Here is a 21304-nt window from a genome sequence, read left to right as displayed (position 1 = left end):
AAAAAAAAAAAAAAAGAGAGAAAGGAAAGAAAAAGATTGAATGGATTATCCCAAACCTACCTCCGCTATCGTGGCATGAACCATTTATGATGGCCTCGTCTGGGTGGATTGTGGTTCTACCATTCCTTTTGGATACCTTTCGACTTCAGTTAAAACTCTTCCTTTCCCCCTTAATTTTTTTTTTTACGTAAAAAACCTTTAAGTATGGAATTTATTTACTTTGTTGGTTGAGTGAAGTTACGGTAGTTCAATCTATAAAGGAAGGATAATCGATTGCACTTGGCACAGAACCACCTAACGGTGGCTTTTTACTCCCTTAAGACTTGCTTCTTATTTTTCCTTCACCCTTCACCCGCTTTTATATCAATAGGGCCAGCGAGTCCAGTCCTTTTCTGCTTGATCACTAACTCATGAGCAAAGCCACCGCTCATGCAACATATGAGCAGATCTTCATTAAAATCCAGTTCTATTGGTAGATGGATAATGCCCTTCACTCTGCCATGAGAACAAAGAAAGCTGCACTATCCCCTTGCTGTTTTGCTTGCCGCCCTTCGGTGGTATAGTAGGATGGATAACAAAGCCACTTTTTCAGCCACTACTAAATTCCACTCGCCCCAGTCCTTAGTAGCATTGATAATGGCAACCTTTGGATGTAGTTGTGATGCTTTGGTTAGCCTTGGTTGCCTTTGTCAATGACACAAGCAAGGAGTTGACAAAGGGGAACAGCCCCCTTGTTATTGATAGAGAGCTTACCGCCCCATCCTTTATAGTTGTGACTATTGTCATGGAAAAAGAGTTTGTTTTCTAAAGAAGCATGCTTAACACAGTCTATAGTGTAAAGACATTCGAGCCGCGCCTAAACAAAATCTAAATTAAAGGTGAGGCCCCATACTCTCTCTTCTGTGGATATGCTATCCCTTTCAACTATGGTATAGGGGAAGGGAAGTGAGATCTGCCAATTGATTTGATACTGGATGAGCAGCCATGCTATGATCGTTTGGGAGACGTGGCCCATTCAAATCAAAATAGAATGAGCACCTACGACTAAAGGGAATGGAATGTCAACCATAGGATGAGAAGATCTTATAGTACGAGGGTGAGTGATTGGTCAAGTCATGAAACTTAGTTATTTTGATTAACATGGCTACAAGTGGACTGGGTTTATGTGTTTGAATTGACTACGACTAAAGTCGGGTCTACTTCAACAAAAAAAAGGGCTACCCCTTATTCAAACCGAAAGAAGTTGATGTGAATCCACCCGAGACAGCTCGACTAACAACCCGCTAGGGTGCTGACCCATTACAAATGAAGGTGGGGCCAATCACTAGGGCCCAAGCCAAGAAGTTCAAGGACAATCTTGCTGTCTTCATACAAGGAATAAGTCATAGTCAAAAGGGGTTGGCCATATCTAAAGAACAAAGGCCTGTTTTACTCATACAAGCAATAGAAGCCAAAATGGGGTCGGGTGACGTTTTTGGTAACAATAAAGAGGCCGGGTTGTATGAATTGGAACCCCATCTTTATGGGTTTAATTTATATGGAGGATGAGTCATAGAAACCAGCCAAAGAAGCTTCAAAGCCGACCAACAAGGAGGTTTGCGCACAAGGAGAAGGAAAGGCCGGATTTGCTGTATTCTTCGCGGGCTTTACTGTATTTTACTGTATTAGCCTTTTCTCTTACTTCCAAGCAAGGGCAACGTGAGGAGCTTCACAATAAGCTTATTTGGCATCCTACAAAGCATATTGAAGCTGATTTGGAGCTCACTTGGATCAAAGAATTGGTCAAAGTCAATGTAGTCAAAAAGCTAGTATTTTAGTTTCCTAATTTTATTCTACTTTTTGTTTTAGGAAACTACCATTATTTTTAGTTTCTATTTATTTATTTTCTGGACAAATAAGATTAGGAAAGTTATTATTTTATTATTTTCATTGTAAATTAATTAATTCCTAATTCAAAATAAAGGAATTAATTAATCCAAATTAGATTAGGAAAAGGAAAGTTTCGGCCAAGGAAGAATTCTCCATTGAGTGGCCGGTTTTTCCTAGGGTTTTTAGGGTTTTTCCTAGGGTTTTTCCTATTTAAAGGCTTATTTTTCATTAATAAAAACTTTGAAAACTTTGATTTGATAAAGAAAATACTTGTGAGATTAATTATCTCTTTGTTCTTTGAGAACACCTAAAACACCATTAGAGAATTGGTTGTTTTAGCTTGACTTATCAATAGGTTTTCCATCCCCTATTGTGGCGTCTACATTATACAAAGGTTTCTAACCACAGGTTGGTTAGGGGTTGAGGTCCTTTCCATTAGAACTTGAACTTAATTAAGATCCGGGCTAATATAATACGGGTTTAGGAGCAGGTCGTCCTAGGTTCGTATCATTTGGTATCAGAGCTAAGTTTTGTTCAGGTTTGATCTATCTTTATTTGCTTTATTTGTTTTTGTTTTATTCTGCAATTTTAGCATTAGGTTAAGGTTGCATCCATCCTATACACGTTCAGCATCTTAAAAAAAAAAAAAAAAAAATTCATTCCTAGTTGAATTAGGATTTCCTAGTTTTATCGTATTTTTGTTTCCTAGTTTGTTGGTTGTCTTTTATCATTGTTCTTGTTAATTTGGTTTTTGTTGATTTTTCTTTGCTGTTTTAGTCTTAGAAATTTGCATTCATATATTAAAAAAAAAAAAAGAAGAAGAAGTTTGCGGCATCATTTAAAAAAAAAATAAAAAAATAAAAAACTGCACATTGTGTTTATTTGGAGGTCACGGTTTGGTGTTTGTTTTGGAGTTGGAATTGCAGTTTTGGTAATTATTCTTGCTACTGCAGTTGTTTGTGTTCTGTGAGTGAAAAAAAAAAAAAAAGAAAAAAAAGAAAGAAGAGGTAAAGTCGAATAAAAAAAAAAAAAAATTCAGTTTGTTGGAGTTTGATTTGTTTGCTGGAAATTTGTTGGAGCTGCTGGGTTTTGATTATTTATTCAATATTTGAGTTGCTGGGAAATTATTCTTGCTGCTGGATATTTGGATTTTGGGTGATTAAATTTTTTGGATTAAAATTAGTTAAAGGAATTGATACAAAACTTGAATTACAAGAACAACAACCAACACTTTTCTATATTTTTGTTCTCTTTGATTCTTGTTCGTATTTGAATTTCTTTTCCTGGAATTTTATTCTTGAGCTCATAAACTATTACCATCTGGTGCAGTTTTCAAAAATTCCAACGTTTTCCCATTATTTTGTGTTTTCTTGTCTAGAAAGCCGAAAAATTAGGATTTGTTGGATTCTTTCGGTATTGCCTACTTTTTGCTACTGTCTTGTTGATAAGTTTAATTAAAACATACTAGTGATCTAATTGCTGTTTTGGGGGTGTTTTAATTAGAACTTTGAGATAATTCATTGAGTGGAAAAAGGCAAGAGTGTGTGAGCTTAAAAGAGGGTAAAAGCCGAAACTAGTGTGCAAACACGAGTGTCGAGACCTTGTTTGAGTGAAACACGTGAGAGAGTGAATATTGTGAGGATTTATTTATTTTTGCAGTATTTTACTAACATGGCAGATTCTAGAATAAGAGGAGGGGATCCACTCTTGAGGATCAATGAGGAAGAGTCCGTAGCATTCCATGGCGTTGACCGAGCTACCGGAAGTGGAGACCAAGTGGACTTGAGAACTATTTTGGAATCAATACAGCGGATGAGTGCTCAATTTGAGCATGTAAATCAAAGAGTGGGAAGATTAGAAGCCTCATAAGGAAGGCCGAATACAAGAAATAGGCAAGAATTCCATGGAGGACGAGGCCGAGGACGAGGAGGTCGCGAGAGGCCGAGAGAGGAATTTGATGAGGAGCCATTGGACGGTGACTTTGAGGAAGGTATGGACGAAACCTTTGCTGTCCAAGATAGAGCTGGCCGTGGGAGATATAGGAGGGAGGATACAGATGAAGATTTGGGAAATATCAAGGTTAATATCCCACCTTTTATGGGTAAAAGTGATCCTGAAGCTTATTTCGAGTGGGAAGAGAAAATGGAGATAATTTTTGACTGCCACAACTATTCGGAAGGTAAGAAGGTGAAGGTGGCAGCAATGGAGTTTGGCCATTATGCACTCCAATGGTGGATAAATGAGCAAAGCACCCGAAGGAGGATTGGTGAAGACTTAATTACAACATGGCGACAAATGAAAGGAGTCATGAGGAAGCGGTTTGTGCCATCCCATTACCAAAGGTTGCTGCATCAAAGGCTTCAATCTTTGTCTCAAGGAAGTAGGTCCGTGGAGGATTATTACAAAGAGATGGAGATGTTAATGATGAGGTTAAACATGAGGGAGGATAGAGAGGCAACAATGGCAAGATTTCTTGGAGGGTTAAACCGTGACATTGCCAACCAACTTGAATTACAACAATACTTGGAATTGGAGGAGATGTTGCATGTAGCCATTAAACTTGAGAACCAATTCAAGAGGAGGAGTGTTAGTACACGGTTTGGAGGAGTTTCTAGCAGTGGAAGGACAAGTTCAAGTGGCTGGAAAAACAATTCCACTTATGAAAACAAGTTGAGGCCGAAATTAGGAGAAGAATCAACCAACCGGCCAAGAAGGGAGGTCAAGACCGAATCTGTCCAAGCACTTAGAGGTGAGATAAAATCTGATCCTAAACCTCAAAAATCTAGAGAAATAATTTGTTTTAAGTGCCAAAGAAGAGGACACATATCCAGCCAATGCCCAAATAGAAGAATCATGGTATTACAGGGTGATGGTGAGCTGGAATCTGCAAGTGAAGAAAGTGGAGCTGAAACTGAGCAAGAGGAGGGTTGTAATGAAGATGAAACCGAATCTGTAGATACATCTAATGCCGAGTTGAGCTTGGTTTCAAGGAGAGTACTTGCTGTCTACAAAGATGAAGAGAAGATACAAAGAGAAAACATCTTCCACACTCGCTGCGAAATACAAGGTAAAATTTGTAGCATGATTATAGATAGTGGGAGTTGTACTAATGTGATAAGTAATCTTGTAGTTGATAAATTAGGCTTGAAAACAATTAAACATCCAGAACCTTATAGATTACAATGGCTTAATGATAGTGGTGAGATGAAAGTAAACAAACAAACTAAAGTAAAATTTAATATAGGTAGATATGGGGATGTAGTTTTATGTGATATTGTGCCTATGATTGCTAGACATATACTATTAGGTAGACCATGGCAATTTGATAAAGATGCTACTCATTTTGGTCGAGAAAATAGTATTGTTTTCAGGTTTAAAGGAAGAAGATCAAGCTGGAACCATTATCTCCTAAAGAGGTTTACAAGGACCAATTACAAATGCAACAAAGGAGAGAAGCCGAAAAGCTCAAGGAAAAAGCAAGCATGGCACCAACGGCTTCACCATCCATTCAAGAAGGTAAGGTTGAGGTTGCTGACCAAGGTAAGGTTTCTAAGGTTCATATTGAGTGGAAAGACCAAGAAAAAACCAAGAGAGAGGTGAGAAAAGAGAACAAACCCGAGAGCATACAAAATTCGGAAATTTCCGCCAATGAGAGCCAAACCGAGGGAAGAAAAAGAAAAGAAAGAAAAGAGAGGAAAAACCAGAATTTTTATTTGAGTTTAGGGGATATTAATAAGGTTATTGAGTGTAAGAAACCTTTGCTGGTCATGCTTTACAAAGAAAATTATTTTATTGATCAAACTAACTTTGAAGAACTTGAATTGCCAAGTTCGATGATTTCTCTTTTGAAGGAGTTTGGAGATGTCTTTCCAAGTGAGATTCCAAGTGGACTACCACCTATTCGAGGGATAGAACATCAAATTGACTTTGTTTCAGGGGCTGCCATACCAAATAGACCAGCTTATAGGAGCAATCCCGAAGAAACAAAGGAGCTGCAAAAACAGGTAAGTGATTTGCTTGATAAAGGATATATTCGTGAGAGTTTAAGTCCATGTGCTATTCCTGTTTTGTTGGTACCTAAAAAGGATGGTTCTTGGAGAATGTGTGTTGATTGTAGAGCTATAAATAATATTACCATCAAATATAGACATCCCATTCCTAGATTAGATGATATGCTTGATGAATTGCATGGTGCTTGCATGTTTACAAAAATTGATCTTAGGAGTGGTTATCACCAAATTAGGATGAAAGAAGGTGATGAATGGAAAACCGCATTCAAAACTAAATATGGACTGTATGAATGGTTAGTTATGCCTTTTGGATTATCCAATGCACCTAGTACTTTCATGAGGCTTATGAATCATGTAATGTGTCCATTTACTGGTAAATTTGCGGTTGTTTATTTTGATGACATTTTAATATATAGCCGAAATTTAGATGACCATGTGGATCAACTTAGGCAAGTTTTGCAAGTTCTTAGAAAGGAAAGATTATTTGCTAACATTAAAAAATGTGACTTTTGCAAAGAAGAGCTTGTGTTTCTAGGTTTTGTAGTAAGTGCTGCAGGAATCAAAGTTGATCAAGCTAAGGTGAAGGCAATCCAAGAGTGGCCGGTTCCTACTTCCATTATCCAAGTGAGGAGTGATACGAACCTAGGACGATCTGCTCCTAAACCCGTATTATATTAGCCCGGATCTTTAATTAAGTTCAAGTTCTAATGGAATGGATCTCAACCCCTAACCAACCTGTGGTTAGAAACCTTGGTATAATGAAGACGCCACAATAGGGGATGGAAAACCTATTGATAAGTCAAGCTAAAACAACCAATTCTCTAATGGTGTTTTAGGTGTTCTCAAAGAACAAAGAGATAATTAATCTCACAAGTATTTTCTTAATCAAATCAAAGTTTAAAGTTTTATTATTAATGAAATATAAGCCTTTAAATAGGCTTTGAAAGAAACAAAATAAACCCTAAAAACCCTAGGAAAAACCGGCCACACAATGGAGAAGTTTACCTTGGCCGAAACTTTCCTTTTCCTAATCTAATTTGGATTAATTAATTCATTTATTTTGAATTAGGAATTAATTAATTTACAATGAAAATAATAAAATAATAACTTTCCTAATCTTATTTGTCCAGAAAATAAATAAATAGAAACTAAAAATAATGGTAGTTTCCTAAAACAAAAAGTAGAATAAAATTAGGAAACTAAAATACTAGCTTTTTGACTAATTTGACTTTGACCAATCTTTGACCAAAGTGAGCTCCAAATCAGCTTCTAGATGCTTTGAAGGATGCCAAATAAACTGAATATGAAGGCCCACACGTTGCCCATGCTTGGAAAAATAAGAAAAGGCTAATACAGTAAAATACAGTAAAGCCAGCAAGCAATACAGCAAATTCGGCCAAATTGTTGAAGCTGTCCGTACAAGCCCTTTTTGATTGCATTTGAGGCTGCTTTAACTTGATTCCATGACCTCTTAGGCATATGTATTGAACCCATAAAGCATTGGAACCATTTCATGCTTCTCGTACTCCAAAAATGTACCAAAACCGTCACCCAGGTCCTTATCGGCTTCCACCACTTGGATGCGTAGAATAGGCTTTGTATCTTCAAGTATGGACAAGCTCTATTGAGATTGATTAACCCCTGTTGTCCTTAAATCTCTTAATTTGAGCTCTTGTGATTGGCTTAGTCTTCATCCGTGTCGAGTCAGCACCCCAGCGGGTTATCGGTTGAGCGGGCTCGGGCGGAATCACATCATTCCCCTCCTCTTGAAAAGGATTTGTCCTCAAATCAAGATCATCACCTGCAGCAAAAGGAGTTAAATCAGCAACATTAAATGCAGCACACATGTTATACTCACCCGGTAAATCAAGCTTGTAGGCATTCTTGTTATTCTGCTCCAAAACTTGAAAAAGTCCATCCATAGGCGGCATGAGCTTTGACTTTCTTTGTTTAGAAAACCTTTCCTTTCATAAGTGCAACCAAACCAATTCTCCTGGGTCAAACACTATTACAAAAAAATCTAGAAATACATGCTCATTATGGTAAAAATTACACTTTTTAACGTTAGCAAACAATATTTCCCAAATTTTCAAATTACCACTAAGTAAAGCTCTCAACAATGCAGATAAAGTTCTATGCAATAAAGACATCTTTAAATAAGTATCTTTAAAGTTCATGGTCAGCAATGATTTCTTATTCATAATTACTTTATCAACATCACCAAAGCTAAGATAAAAATTAATATTTTTCCATTTTGTCTTCCTTTTCCTTTCCCACTCACGACCATCTCACCTTCCTCACTCTCGGCTTTTGCACCAAATTTATCACTCTTGGTTTTAATAAAATTTTTCCACACAACCTGAGTATTAGAACACTTACCTCGGACAGCAAGCTCACCGTTTCCCTCTTGATTGGATGGTAGTCCAATTGGAATTTCATTTGGGAAGACATCTCCAAATTCCTTCAAAAGAGAAATCATTGAACTTGGCAATTCAAGTTCTTCAAAGTTAGTTTGATCATTAAAATAATTTTCTTTATAAATGATGACCAGAAAAGGTTTCTTACACTCAATAACCTTATTAATATCCCCTAAACTCAAATAAAAATTCTGGTTTTTCCTCTCTTTTCTTTCTTTTCTTTTTCTTTCCTCGGTTTGGCTCTCATTGGCGGAAATTTCCAGATTTTTTGTGCTTTCGGGTTTGCTCTCTTTTCTCACCCCTCTCTCAACTTTTTCTTGGTGTTTCCACTCAACATGAACCTTAGAACCCTTACCTTGGTCAGCAACCTCAATCTTACCTTCTTGAAAGGATGGTGAGGCCATTGGTGCCATACTTGCTTTTTCCTTGAGCTTCTCGGCTTCTCTCCTTTGTTGCATTTGTAATTGGTCTTTGTAAACCTCTTTAGGAGATAATGGTTCCAGCTTGATCTTCTTCCCTTTAAACCTGAAAACAATACTATTTTCTCGACCAAAATGAGTAGCATCTTTATCAAATTGCCATGGTCTACCTAATAGTATGTGTCCGGTAATCATAGGCACAATATCACATAAAACTACATCCTCATAACTACCTATATTAAATTTTACTTTGGCTTGTTTGTTTAGTTTATCTCACCACTATCATTAAGCCATTGTAATCTATAAGGTTCTGGATGTTTAATTGTTTTCAAGCCTAATTTATCAACTACAAGATTACTTATCACATTAGTACAACTCCCACTATCTATAATCATGCTACAAATTTTACCTTGTATTTCGCAGCGAGTGTGGAAGATGTTTTCCCTTTGTATCTGCTCTTCATCTTTGTAGACAGCAAGTACTCTCCTTGAAACGAAGCTTAACTCGGCATTAGATGTATCTACAGGTTCGGTTTCATCTTCATTACAAGCCTCCTCTTGCTCGGTTTCAGCTCCACTTCCTTCACTTGCGGATTCCAGCTCACCATCACCCTTTAATACCATGATTCTTCTATTTGGGCATTGGCTGGATATGTGTCCTCTTCCTTGGCACTTAAAACAAATTATTTCTCTAGATTTTTTAGGTTTAGGATCAGATTTTATCTCACCTCTAAGTGCTTGGACAGATTCGGTCTTGGCCTCCCTTCTTGGCCGGTTGGTAGATTCTTCTCCTAATTTCGGCCTCAACTTGTTTTCATAAGTGGAATTGTTTTTCCAGCCACTTGAACTTGTCCTTCCACTGCTAGAAACTCCTCCAAACCGTGTACTAACACCCCTCCTCTTGAATTGGTTCTCAAGCTTAATGGCTACATGCAACATCTCCTCCAATTCCAAGTATTGTTGTAATTCAAGTTGGTTGGCAATGTCTCGGTTTAGCCCTCCAAGAAATCTTGCCATTGTTGCCTCCCTATCCTCCCTCATGTTTAACCTCATCATTAGCATCTCCATCTCTTTGTAATAATCCTCCACGGACCTACTTCCTTGAGACAAAGATTGAAGCCTTTGGTGCAGCAACCTTTGGTAATGGGATGGCACAAACCGCTTCCTCATGGCTCCTTTCATTTGTCGCCATGTTGTAATTAAGTCATCACCAACTCTCCTTCGGGTGCTTTGCTCATTTATCCACCATTGGAGTGCATAATGGCCAAACTCCATTGCTGCCAACTTCACCTTCTTACCTTCCGAATAGTTGTGGCAGTCAAAAATCATCTCCATTTTCTCTTCCCACTCCAAATAAGCTTCGGGATCACTTTTACCCATAAAAGGTGGGATATTAACCTTGATATTTTCCAAATCTTCATCTGTATTTCCCTTCTATATCTCCCACGGCCAGCTCTATCTTGGACAGCAAAGGTTTCGTCCATACCTTCCTCAAAGTCGCCGTCGAATGGCTCAAATTGCTCTCTCGGCCTCTCGCGACCTCCTCGTCCTCGGCCTCGTCCTCCATGGAGCTCTTGCCTATTTCTTGTATTCGGCCTTCCTTGTGAGGCTTCTAATCTTCCCACTCTTTGATTTACATGCTCAAATTGAGCACTAATCCGCTGTATTGATTCCAAAATAGTTCTCATGTCCACTTGGTCTCCACTCCCGGTAGCTCGGTCATTGCCATGGAATGCTACGGACTCTTCCTCATTGATCCTCAAGGGTGGATCCCCTCTTCTTATTCTAGAATCTGCCATGTTAGTAAAATACTGCAAAAATAAAATAAATCCTCACAATATTCACTCCCTCACGTGTTTCACTCAAACAAGGTCTTGACACTCGTGTTTGCTCACTAGTTTCGGCTTTTACCCTCTTTTAAGCTCACACACTCTTGCCTTTTTCCACTCAATGAATTGTCTCAAAGTTCTAATTAAAACACCCACAAGACAGCAATTAGATCACTAGTATGTTTTAATTAGACTTATCAACAAACAGTAGCAAAAAGTAGGCAATACCGAAAGAATCCAACAAATCCTAATTTTTCGGCTTTCTAGACAAGAAAACACAAAATAATGGTAAAACGTTGGAATTTTTGAAAACTGCACCAGATGGTAGTAGATTATGAGTTCAAGAATAAAATTCCAGGAAAAGAAATTCAAATACGATCAAGAATCAAAGAGAACAAAAATATAGAAAAGTTGTTGGTTGTTGTTCTTGTAATTCAAGTTTGGTATCAAATCCTTTAACTGATTTTAATCCAAATAATTTAAACACCCAAAATCCAAATATCCAGCAGCAAGATTAATTTCCCAGCAACTCAAATACTGAATAAATAATCAAAAAACCAGCAGCTCCAACAAATTTCCAGCAAACAATTCAAACTCCAACAAACTGAAATATTTTTATTTATTTTTATTCAGCTTTACCTATTCTTCTTCTTTTTTTTTTTTTTTTTTTTTTTCACTCGACGAACCTTGGTTTGTCTTTGGTGAGTGGTACCTCCTTGACCAATTAGATCATGTTCTAGCTAAGGCCTGGGGATGTGAACAATCCCTCAACTTTCTCCCCTCTTTGTTCGGTATTCTAAACGAAATGAATACCTCTCAGAGTGTGAGTGTCTAAAAGAAAAATAAAGATATACCATAGGGGTAGTGACAACTTCAAGAATGGAGAAATATGAAATTCTGAAGTAAAATCCCCGGTTTTACTTAAACTTTTCGGAATGCTATGCCAATGAGAAACACTAGTTTAAACAATAAGGATCAAGAACTTCGAAGGTTTTGGAAGAGTTTCTATAATGAATTATTAAAGTCAGGTATTATTTTGAAAAACTGTTCTACCAAATCTATGATGTATAAAGAATTAGTTTTTGAGGAATTAGAAAATGGAAAAAAAAAAGCTTAAGCTCTAATATTTTTCAAGTTAATTTATCTCCAGCCAGCCCTAATAGACTCTCTCGCAATTCAATTATCGTTCTTTCACCCTGCTTGCTATTGGTTTTAAAGCCCTTCCAATCCATTTTTCCTATTCAAATTTGAGTAGTTTGTCCGAACATAGTCCGATTGTGCCTTCCGGAGTCTCTGGAGTCATCCTGAGGACTTTACTCAGCTTTGCAGAGCGGACCAATCTTCCACACCGCCCCCCTTACTCTCTCTCTATAAAAAAAGCCTGCGGGAAGCGCGAAGGGCTAAGCCTGATGCAAATATACCGAAAAAGGATAAATCTTTCTCTTAATAGATCTCTTCTTGTTCCTCAATCTTCGGAGAATGCGGCGTTGTATTATTGTAAGTTCTTTGTTCCGAACATTTCCTGAAAGTAGACGACAAGTTTTAAATCTTAATGCGGGCAAGGCCTATCTCGTTGAAAAAGTCTTTTTCGCCACATCGCGTATAACGGGAATCGAACCCCCTCTGCTCTGGTCCTATCTGCTGCTGGTGATGAAGTCAGTTAAGAAAACTCGGTTGTTGGAGAAAGAGCTGCTCTCTTTTCACGAATCTATGCTCTCCTATCTTTTGATTAGGAAAGCGGCACATACCAGGGGGTAGCGACTGTTTATTAAAAACACAGGACTCTGCTAAGTGGTAACACGATGTATAGAGTCTGACACCTGCCCGGTGCTGGAAGGTCGGAAGGAGAAGTGTTATAAGCTTTGAATGGAAGCAGACCTTTTTGGGAGGAGGCAAGAGCCCGACCGGAAGAGCGGCTCAACATTTTTGCAAACACCGACCCTTACTCAATAGGGCAATGAAAAGAGGAGAACGAGGACAGCTGACTACTTATTGAAAGACCGAACAGGAAATGAAAAGTCGTACTACAACAACTGTAAACATTCCCTCCCCGCTCTGACTTTGATCGACTTGCCCACATAACGTCTTTTTTGAGAGAAGGTACTGAGCGAATCGACTACACGGAACAATCAAGCCCCTGGATGGAAGGGAAGAATGTGGACAGATGGAACCAAAGAGGAGCTCTCCCTGCTTAGCGCAGGCTACATTTTACCCCTAGATCATGAAGAAGGTGTCCCCTACACCGGACCGGAATCTCCATCCCGATTGGGCGAACGAGCTCTTGCCGCTGTTGACCTCTCTCCTTTATGTTACACATCTCGGGAGCACCTGACCTCATCTCTGTCGGGAAAAAGTTCCGCCCAATCTTTTGATAGTATGTACCCAGCCTTTGGATTAGCCCCTTCTGGAGATATGCAGTTGTCATTACTTGATTCATGCCTACGCCCTACAGTGACATCGTTGATCGGAAGAAGGTGCTTGCATCGATTGGTTAACCAGCCTATATGCCCCGATTCGATTACTTGCTTTGGCTTGGCTTTGCATGGATTCTTGGTATGAGTTTTGAGCATTAGCTTTAGCGGCATGTGCTTATTGTTTTGTATGTGGGTTTTCTGCTTTGCCATGTCATATACCAGCCTCAGGGCAGCAATCACGAAGAACCTAATGGATTTTCCTTTTTCAAAGAAAGCCTGGTGTTCTTTCGCCTTGAAAAAAGGGAAGAAAGCTGCCCGCCCTATGACCCACAACTCAAAATGAGCCTTGCGACGAGACGCGGACATTCCCCATGCTGCCGTTCCCTCCGGTCCGTTCCCAGGTTCGAGGTGGAGGGCCATCGCAGAAAGCACCTCCTTCATTTTAATTTCAGCGAAATAAGATTGCTTGCATGGCTCAGGGCGAAATAAGTCATTCATCTTTGTGCAAAAGGAGGGATTGGCTAGACCAAATGGCGTTACTATGAACTCTAATGCTCCAGCGTCACGCAGGTCACAGAACATAAGCAACTGCAGTAGCAAGATTAAGTACCAAAATTGCAATTCCAAATCCAAAACAAACACCAAACCCGTGACCTCCAAATAAACAAAATGTGCAGTTTTTTTTTTTTGTTTTTTTTTAAATGTTGCCGCAAACTTCTTCTTTTTCTTTTTTCTTTTTTTTTTTTTGAATATATGAATGAAAATTTATAAGACTAAAACAGCAAACGAAAATCAACAAAAACCAAATTAACAAGAACAATGATAAAAGACAACCAACAAACTAGGAAACAAAAATACGCTAAAACTAGGAAATCCTAATTCAACTAGGAATGAAATTTTTTTTTTTTTTTAAGATGCTGAATGTGTATAGGATGGATGCAACCTTAACCTAATGCTAAAATTGCAGAATAACACAAAAACAAATAAAGAAAATAAAGATAGATCAAACCTGAACAAAATTTAGCTCTGATACCAAATGATACGAACCTAGGACGACCTGCTCCTAAACCCGTATTATATTAGCCTGGATCTTTAATTAAGTTCAAGTTCTAATGGAATGGACCTCAACCCCTAACCAACCTGTGGTTAGAAACCTTGGTATAATGAAGACGCCACAATAGGGGATGGAAAACCTATTGATAAGTCAAGCTAAAACAACCAATTCTCTAATGGTGTTTTAGGTGTTCTCAAAGAACAAAGAGATAATTAATCTCACAAGTATTTTCTTAATCAAATCAAAGTTTAAAGTTTTATTATTAATGAAATATAAGCCTTTAAATAGGCTTTGAAAGAAACAAAATAAACCCTAAAAACCCTAGGAAAAACCGGCCACACAATGGAGAAGTCTACCTTGGCCGAAACTTTCCTTTTCCTAATCTAATTTGGATTAATTAATTCCTTTATTTTGAATTAGGAATTAATTAATTTACAATGAAAATAATAAAATAATAACTTTCCTAATCTTATTTGTCCAGAAAATAAATAAATAGAAACTAAAAATAATGGTAGTTTCCTAAAACAAAAAGTAGAATAAAATTAGGAAACTAAAATACTAGCTTTTTGACTAATTTGACTTTGACCAATCTTTGACCAAAGTGAGCTCCAAATCAGCTTCTAGATGCTTTGAAGGATGCCAAATAAACTGAATATGAAGGCCCACACGTTGCCCGTGCTTGGAAAAATAAGAAAAGGCTAATACAGTAAAATACAGTAAAGCCAGCAAGCAATACAGCAAATTCGGCCAAATTGTTGAAGCTGTTCGTACAAGCCCTTTTTGATTGCATTTGAGGCTGCTTTAACTTTATTCCATGACCTCTTAGGCATATGTATTGAACCCATAAAGCATTGGAACCATTTCATGCTTCTCGGACTCCAAAAATGTACCAAAACCGTCACCCGGGTCCGTATCGGCTTCCACCACTTGGATGCGTATAATAGGCTTTGTATCTTCAAGTATGGACAAGCTCTATTGAGATTGATTAACCCCTGTATAAATACTTCCAGGTTGTCCTTAAATCTCTTAATTTGAGCTCTTGTGATTCGCCTAGTCTTCATCCGTGTCGAGTCAGCACCCCAGCGGGTTATCGGTTGAGCGGGCTCGGGCGGAATCACATCAAGGAGCTTTCATGGCTTGGCAAGCTTTTACCGAAGATTTGTCAAGGATTTTAGTACCATAGCAGCACCATTGAATGAAGTTGTCAAGAAGAATGTTGGCTTCAAATGGGGGGAAGTACAAGAAAAATCTTTTAATTTGTTGAAAGAAAAATTGTGTAATGCACCTTTGTTAGTTTTGCCAAATTTTTCTAAGACTTTTCAAATTGAGTGTGATGCTTCGGGTGTAGGTATTGGAGCTGTTTTGATGCAAGAAGGAAGGCCCATAGCCTACTTTAGTGAAAAATTGAGTGGAGCTGCCCTAAACTACCCGACTTATGACAAGGAGATGTATGCTTTGGTGAGGGCTTTGGAGATGTGGCAGCACTATCTTATGCCAAAGGAGTTTGTGATTCATACGGATCATGAGTCTTTGAAGCATATCAAGGGACAAGGAAAGCTCAACCGAAGGCATGCTAAGTGGATTGAGTTTATTGAAACATTTCCATATGTGATCCGCTACAAAAAAGGTAAGGAAAATGTGGTTGCCGATGCATTATCCCGAAGGTATGTGCTCTTTTCTACTTTAGATGCTAGATTGCTTGGATTTGAACAATTGAAAGAACTTTATGAGCATGAGAGTGACTTTGGAGAAATTTTTAGAACCTGTTTGAAACATGGATCTAATAAATTTTACATATTTGAGGGATATTTGTTTAAGGAAAACAAACTTTGTGTGCCTAATTGTAGTATATGGGAATTATTGGTTTGGGAAGGACATGGGGGTGGTTTAATGGGTCATTTTGGTATTTTAAAGACTTTATCCTTGCTGCAAGAACATTTTTATTGGCCGAACATGAGGAGAGATGTTGAGAGAATTTGTGAAAGATGTGTGAAGTGCCGAAAAACAAAATCAACACTAAAACCGCATGGATTGTATAAGCCTTTGCCGATTCCTACCTATCCTTGGATAGATTTGTCTATGGATTTTATTCTTGGGTTGCCTAGGTCAAGGACAGGTAAGGATTCAATATTTGTTGTAGTAGATAGGTTTTCTAAGATGGCACATTTTATTGCATGTAATAAAACTGATGATGCATCCAACATTGCTAATTTATTTTTCAAGGAAATTGTGAGATTGCATGGAATGCCAAAAACTATTGTGTCGGATAGGGATGCTAAGTTCTTAAGCTATTTTTGGAAAACATTGTGGGCTAAATTAGGTAATAAGCTTTTATTTTCAACTACTTGTCATCCACAAACTGATGGACAAACCGAAGTAGTAAATAGAACTTTATCTGCACTGTTGAGAGCATTAATTAGTAGAAATTTAAGGACTTGGGAAGAATGTTTGCCACATGTTGAATTTGCATATAATAGGTCTTTACATTTAGCAACTAAATTTACTCCATTTGAAATTATTTATGGTTTTAATCCTTTGACTCCATTAGATTTAACACCTTTGCCTTTAAGTGAGCGTGCTAATCTAGATGGAAAACAAAAAGCTGATTTTGTAAAGCAGATTCATGAGAAAACCCGAGCAAACATTGAGAGGAGGACCGAGCAATATGCAAGGGTGGCTAATCAAGGCCGAAAATCAATGGTGTTTGAACTTGGAGATTGGGTGTGGCTGCATTTAAGGAAAGAAAGATTCCCCGAACAAAGGAAATCAAAACTCATGCCGAGGGGTGATGGACCTTTTCAAGTTTTGGAGAGGATAAACGACAATGCTTACAAGCTTGATCTACCGGGTGAGTATAATGTTAGTGCTTCCTTTAATGTTGCTGATTTATCTCCTTTTGCTGCAGGTGATGATTTCGATTTGAGGACAAATCCTTTTCAAGAGGAGGGGAATGATTCGAATCCACCCGAGACAGCTTGACCAACAACCCGCTGGGGTGCTGACCCATTACAAATGAAGGTGGGGCCGATCACTAGGGCCCAAGCCAAGAAGTTCAAGGACAATCTTGCTGTCTTCATACAAGGAATAAGTCATAGTTAAGAGGGGTTGGCCATATCTAAAGAACAAAGGCCTGTTTTACTCATACAAGCAATAGAAGCCAAAACGGGGTCGGGTGACGTTTTTGGTAACAATAAAGAGGCCGGGTTGTATGAATTGGAACCCCATCTTTATGGGTTTAATTTATATGGAGGATGAGTCATAGAAACTAGCCAAATCAGCTTCAAAGCCGACCAACAAGGAGGTTTGCGCACAAGGAGAAGGAAAGGCCGGATTTGCTGTATTCTTCGCGGGCTTTACTGTATTTTACTGTATTAGCCTTTTCTCTTACTTCCAAGCAAGGGCAACGTGAGGAACTTCACAATAAGCTTATTTGGCATCCTACAAAGCATATTGAAGCTGATTTGGAGCTCACTTGGATCAAAGATTTGGTCAAAGTCAATGTAGTCAAAAAGCTAGTATTTTAGTTTCCTAATTTTATTCTACTTTTTGTTTTAGGAAACTACCATTATTTTTAGTTTCTATTTATTTATTTTCTGGAGAAATAAGATTATGAAAGTTATTATTTTATTATTTTCTTTGTAAATTAATTAATTCCTAATTCAAAATAAAGGAATTAATTAATCCAAATTAGATTAGGAAAAGGAAAGTTTCGGCCAAGGAAGAATTCTCCATTGAGTGGCCGGTTTTTCCAGGGTTTTTAGGGTTTATTTTGTTTCTTTCAAAGCCTATTTAAAGGCTTATTTTTCATTAATAAAAACTTTGAAAACTTTGATTTGATAAAGAAAATACTTGTGAGATTAATTATCTCTTTGTTCTTTGAGAACACCTAAAATACCATTAGAGAATTGGTTGTTTTAGCTTGACTTATCAATAGGTTTTCCATCCCCTATTGTGGCGTCTACATTATACCAAGGTTTCTAACCACAGGTTGGTTAGGGGTTGAGGTCCATTCCATTAGAACTTGAACTTAATTAAGATCCAAGCTAATATAATACGGGTTTAGGAGCAGGTCGTCCTAGGTTCGTATCAGAAGTACCTTACCTCACTTACGAAGAAATAGTTGAAGCTAGGCTTCAAACTATGAGAGTTTGCTTCTTCTTTTTTTCATGTTTCTAAGAGTGGTCTGATCAAATAGGGATCAGAGCACTCCTAATGTTCGAACTAGACATTAATGGTTGGCTTCATTGGTACCCTTTCGGTATGCATTGCGAACACTTTCATTTTTAACATCTCATCCTCTCTAGAGAAGTGAAACTTGAATAGATAGAGCAGATGGTCCAACTACATAACTTTTTCTTTTTCATTACTTCCATGGTCGTGCCGTGTGGCACGGCAGTACCCGTACTATTGAAATGGTTCGGCAGTGGAGATGTTCCCACAGGTGCCCCTTCTTCCAATGGTACTATAATTCCTATTCCTATCCCTGCATTCCTTCTTTTGGTCTATCTACATTCCAAGAAATTCATATGCTCCATGGATAGAGCAAAAAGTGTAGTCTTGGTCAGAGCAAGCCACCCTATTCTATTACCAGACATAATAGTTAAGAGAAGCTTATCTAAACCTAGAGCTAGAAAAGCCTTATTTTGTTTCGTTTCCATTCTTCATTTCCTTCTTCTCTCATCTAAGGGGAACTTCTCATAGTTAGAATCTTTATGCGGTGTGATCTGTTTACTATTCTTTCATACTTTTTTCTCTTTACCACGCGATAGGTTAGTGAAGCATAAGCGGGCACTAAGAAAGAAACACCCAACACTTTGGCCTAACGGGAATGAGTAACAACGAAATGACAAGATAAGGTACTTTGGGCACCCCCATTTAAAAAGAAAGGGCGAAGGTTTTGGGCCTGTAGCTTTCCCCGTCCCCCTTTTGTTGGGTGGTACTTGTGTGAAGGGTATGCCACCATAGATTGGGCTTGAAGCTCTTGCCTTACTAACAAGCCAACAGCTGATGGCTGTTGGTCACGATTACTATAAAAAAGCTCCAATGAAGATGAATATTTCACATGGAGGAGTGTGCATCTGATGTTGGGTGTTCTTCTGTCGTGCAACCCGGTGGCTTATGTGCGACCTGTGGCCCATGCCTCCTATTTCTTCAGGGCTGGCAGTGTGAACTCTGATTTGATCTCGGTATTCAATCCTGCAACTGAGATCCTCAGTTGACTCCTTAACCTTGATAGGAAGATGGCTTATTCAATAATTCATGCATAAGGGTAAGGAACTTTGGATGAACTAATGCGAATGGATGTAAGCCTCACTGCTCGAAAACACCCGGTGCTAACTACACTGAGAGACACGAAAGCATAGGCAACGCCAATTGGCGAAGTGGCATTAACCATCCCTAGCGGTACAAAAAGAGAGGTAGTGATGATATCATCTACGTCTGTACCTGATACGAACCTAGGACGACCTGCTCCTAAAACCGTATTATATTAGCTCGGATCTAATTATGTTCAAGTTCTAATGGTCACCTTGACCCCTAACCAACCTTGATTAGAAACCTTGGTATATAATGAAGATGCCACAATAGGTGATGGAAAACCTATTGATAAGTCAAGCTACAACAACCAATTCTCTAATGGTGTTTTAGGTGTTCTCAAAGAACAAAGAGATAATTAATCTCACAAGTATTTTCTCAATCAAATCAAGGTTGTATTCTTATTGAAAATAAGCCTTTAAATAGGCTTTGAAAGAAATAAAATAAACCCTAAAAACCCTAGGAAAAACCGGCCACACAATGAAGAGTTTTGGCTTGACCGAATCTTTCTTTTTCCTAATCTAATTAATTAATTCCCTTATTTTCAATTAGGAATTAATTAATTTACAAACAAAATAATAAAATAAAAACTTTCCTAAAATTATTTGTTCAATAAATAAATAAATACAAATCCAAAATTAAAGATAGTTTCCTAAAACAAAAAGTAAAAACAAATTAGGAAACTAAATATGGTAATTTTCGGCTAGGTTGATAATGACCCTTCTTTGACCTAATTGGACTCCAAATCAGCTTCAATATGCTTTGTAGGATGCCAAATAAGCTGAATATGAAGTTCCACACGTTGGCCATGCTTGGAAGAAGAAGAAAAAGCCAACTCAGCAAAATACAGTAAAGCCAGCACAAAATACAGTAAAAAATAGGCCAAATTTGAAACTGTCCGTACAACCCCTTTTTGAATTCCTTTGAATCTGGATTGACTTGATTCCATTTCCTCTTAGACATATGTATTGAATCCATAAATATTGGGAACCATTTCATGCTGCCCGTTGTCCATATTTGCACCAAAACTGCTACCCAGGTCTGTATCGGCTTCCACCACTTGGATGCTTAGAATAGGCTTTGTATCTTCAAGTATGGATAAGCTCTGTTGAGATTGATTGCCCCCTATATAAATGCTCCCAGGTTGTCTTTAAATACCTTAATTTGAGCTCTTATGATTGGCCTAGTCTTCATCCGTGTCGGGTCAGCACCCCAGTGGGTTATCAGTTGAGCGGGCTCGGACAGAATCACATCATTCCCCTCCTCTTGAAAAGGATTTGTCCTCAAATGAAGATCATCACCTACAGAAAAAGGAGTTAAATCAGCAAAATTAAATGCAGCACTAACACGATACTCACCTATGAAATTAAGTTTGTAGGTATTGTCGTTAATCTACTCCAAAACTTGAAAAAGTCCATCCATAGGCGGCATGAGCTTTGACTTTTTTTTGTTTAGGAAACCTTTCCTTTCATAAGTGCAAGCAAACCAATTCTCGTGGGTCAAACACTATTACAACAAAATCTAGAAATACATGCTCATTATGGTAAAAATTACACTTTTTAAAGTTAGCGAACAATATTTCCCAAATTTTCAAATTTCCACTAAGTAAAGCTTTTAATAATGCAGATAAAGTTTTATACAACAAAAGCATTTTTACTTTAGTATCTTTGTAATTCATAACCAGCAATGGTTTCTTACCCAAGATAGCCTTATTAACATCCCCAAAACTCAAATAAAAATTTTTACTTTTTCTTTCTTTCCTTTCTCTTCCTTTTTCTCTCTCAGTTTTCTCATCATTTCTCTTAGGTTTCTCCATTCTTGTCACCCCACTTTCGGCCTTCTCAACGTTTTTGCACTCAATTTTTGTTTTAAAATGCTTACCTTGGACAGCAAGCTTGGACTTACCTTTTTAGATGGATGGTGAAGCCGTTAATGCAATACTAGCCTTCTCCTTGAGTGTTTCGGCTTCTCTCCTTTGTT

The 21304-nt window shown here is 38.0% G+C and overlaps 1 protein-coding gene across 1 annotated transcript; it reads left to right on the top strand.

Moving 5' to 3' along the window:
* Positions 1–18343: 18343 nt before the first annotated feature.
* On the top strand, positions 18344–19230 carry LOC107425263 (cytochrome c biogenesis CcmF C-terminal-like mitochondrial protein). The gene is given in 2 exon segments (XM_060818131.1): positions 18344–19088; positions 19091–19230. Coding segments are annotated over 2 exon segments (885 nt in total).
* Positions 19231–21304: the final 2074 nt, after the last annotated feature.

Source organism: Ziziphus jujuba, chromosome 6 (genome assembly GCF_031755915.1).
Source record: "Ziziphus jujuba cultivar Dongzao chromosome 6, ASM3175591v1".
NCBI classification, from domain to species: domain Eukaryota; kingdom Viridiplantae; phylum Streptophyta; class Magnoliopsida; order Rosales; family Rhamnaceae; genus Ziziphus; species Ziziphus jujuba.
The sequence above is the reverse complement of the archived record's forward strand: the minus strand, read 5'-3'. Positions and strand labels throughout refer to the sequence as shown.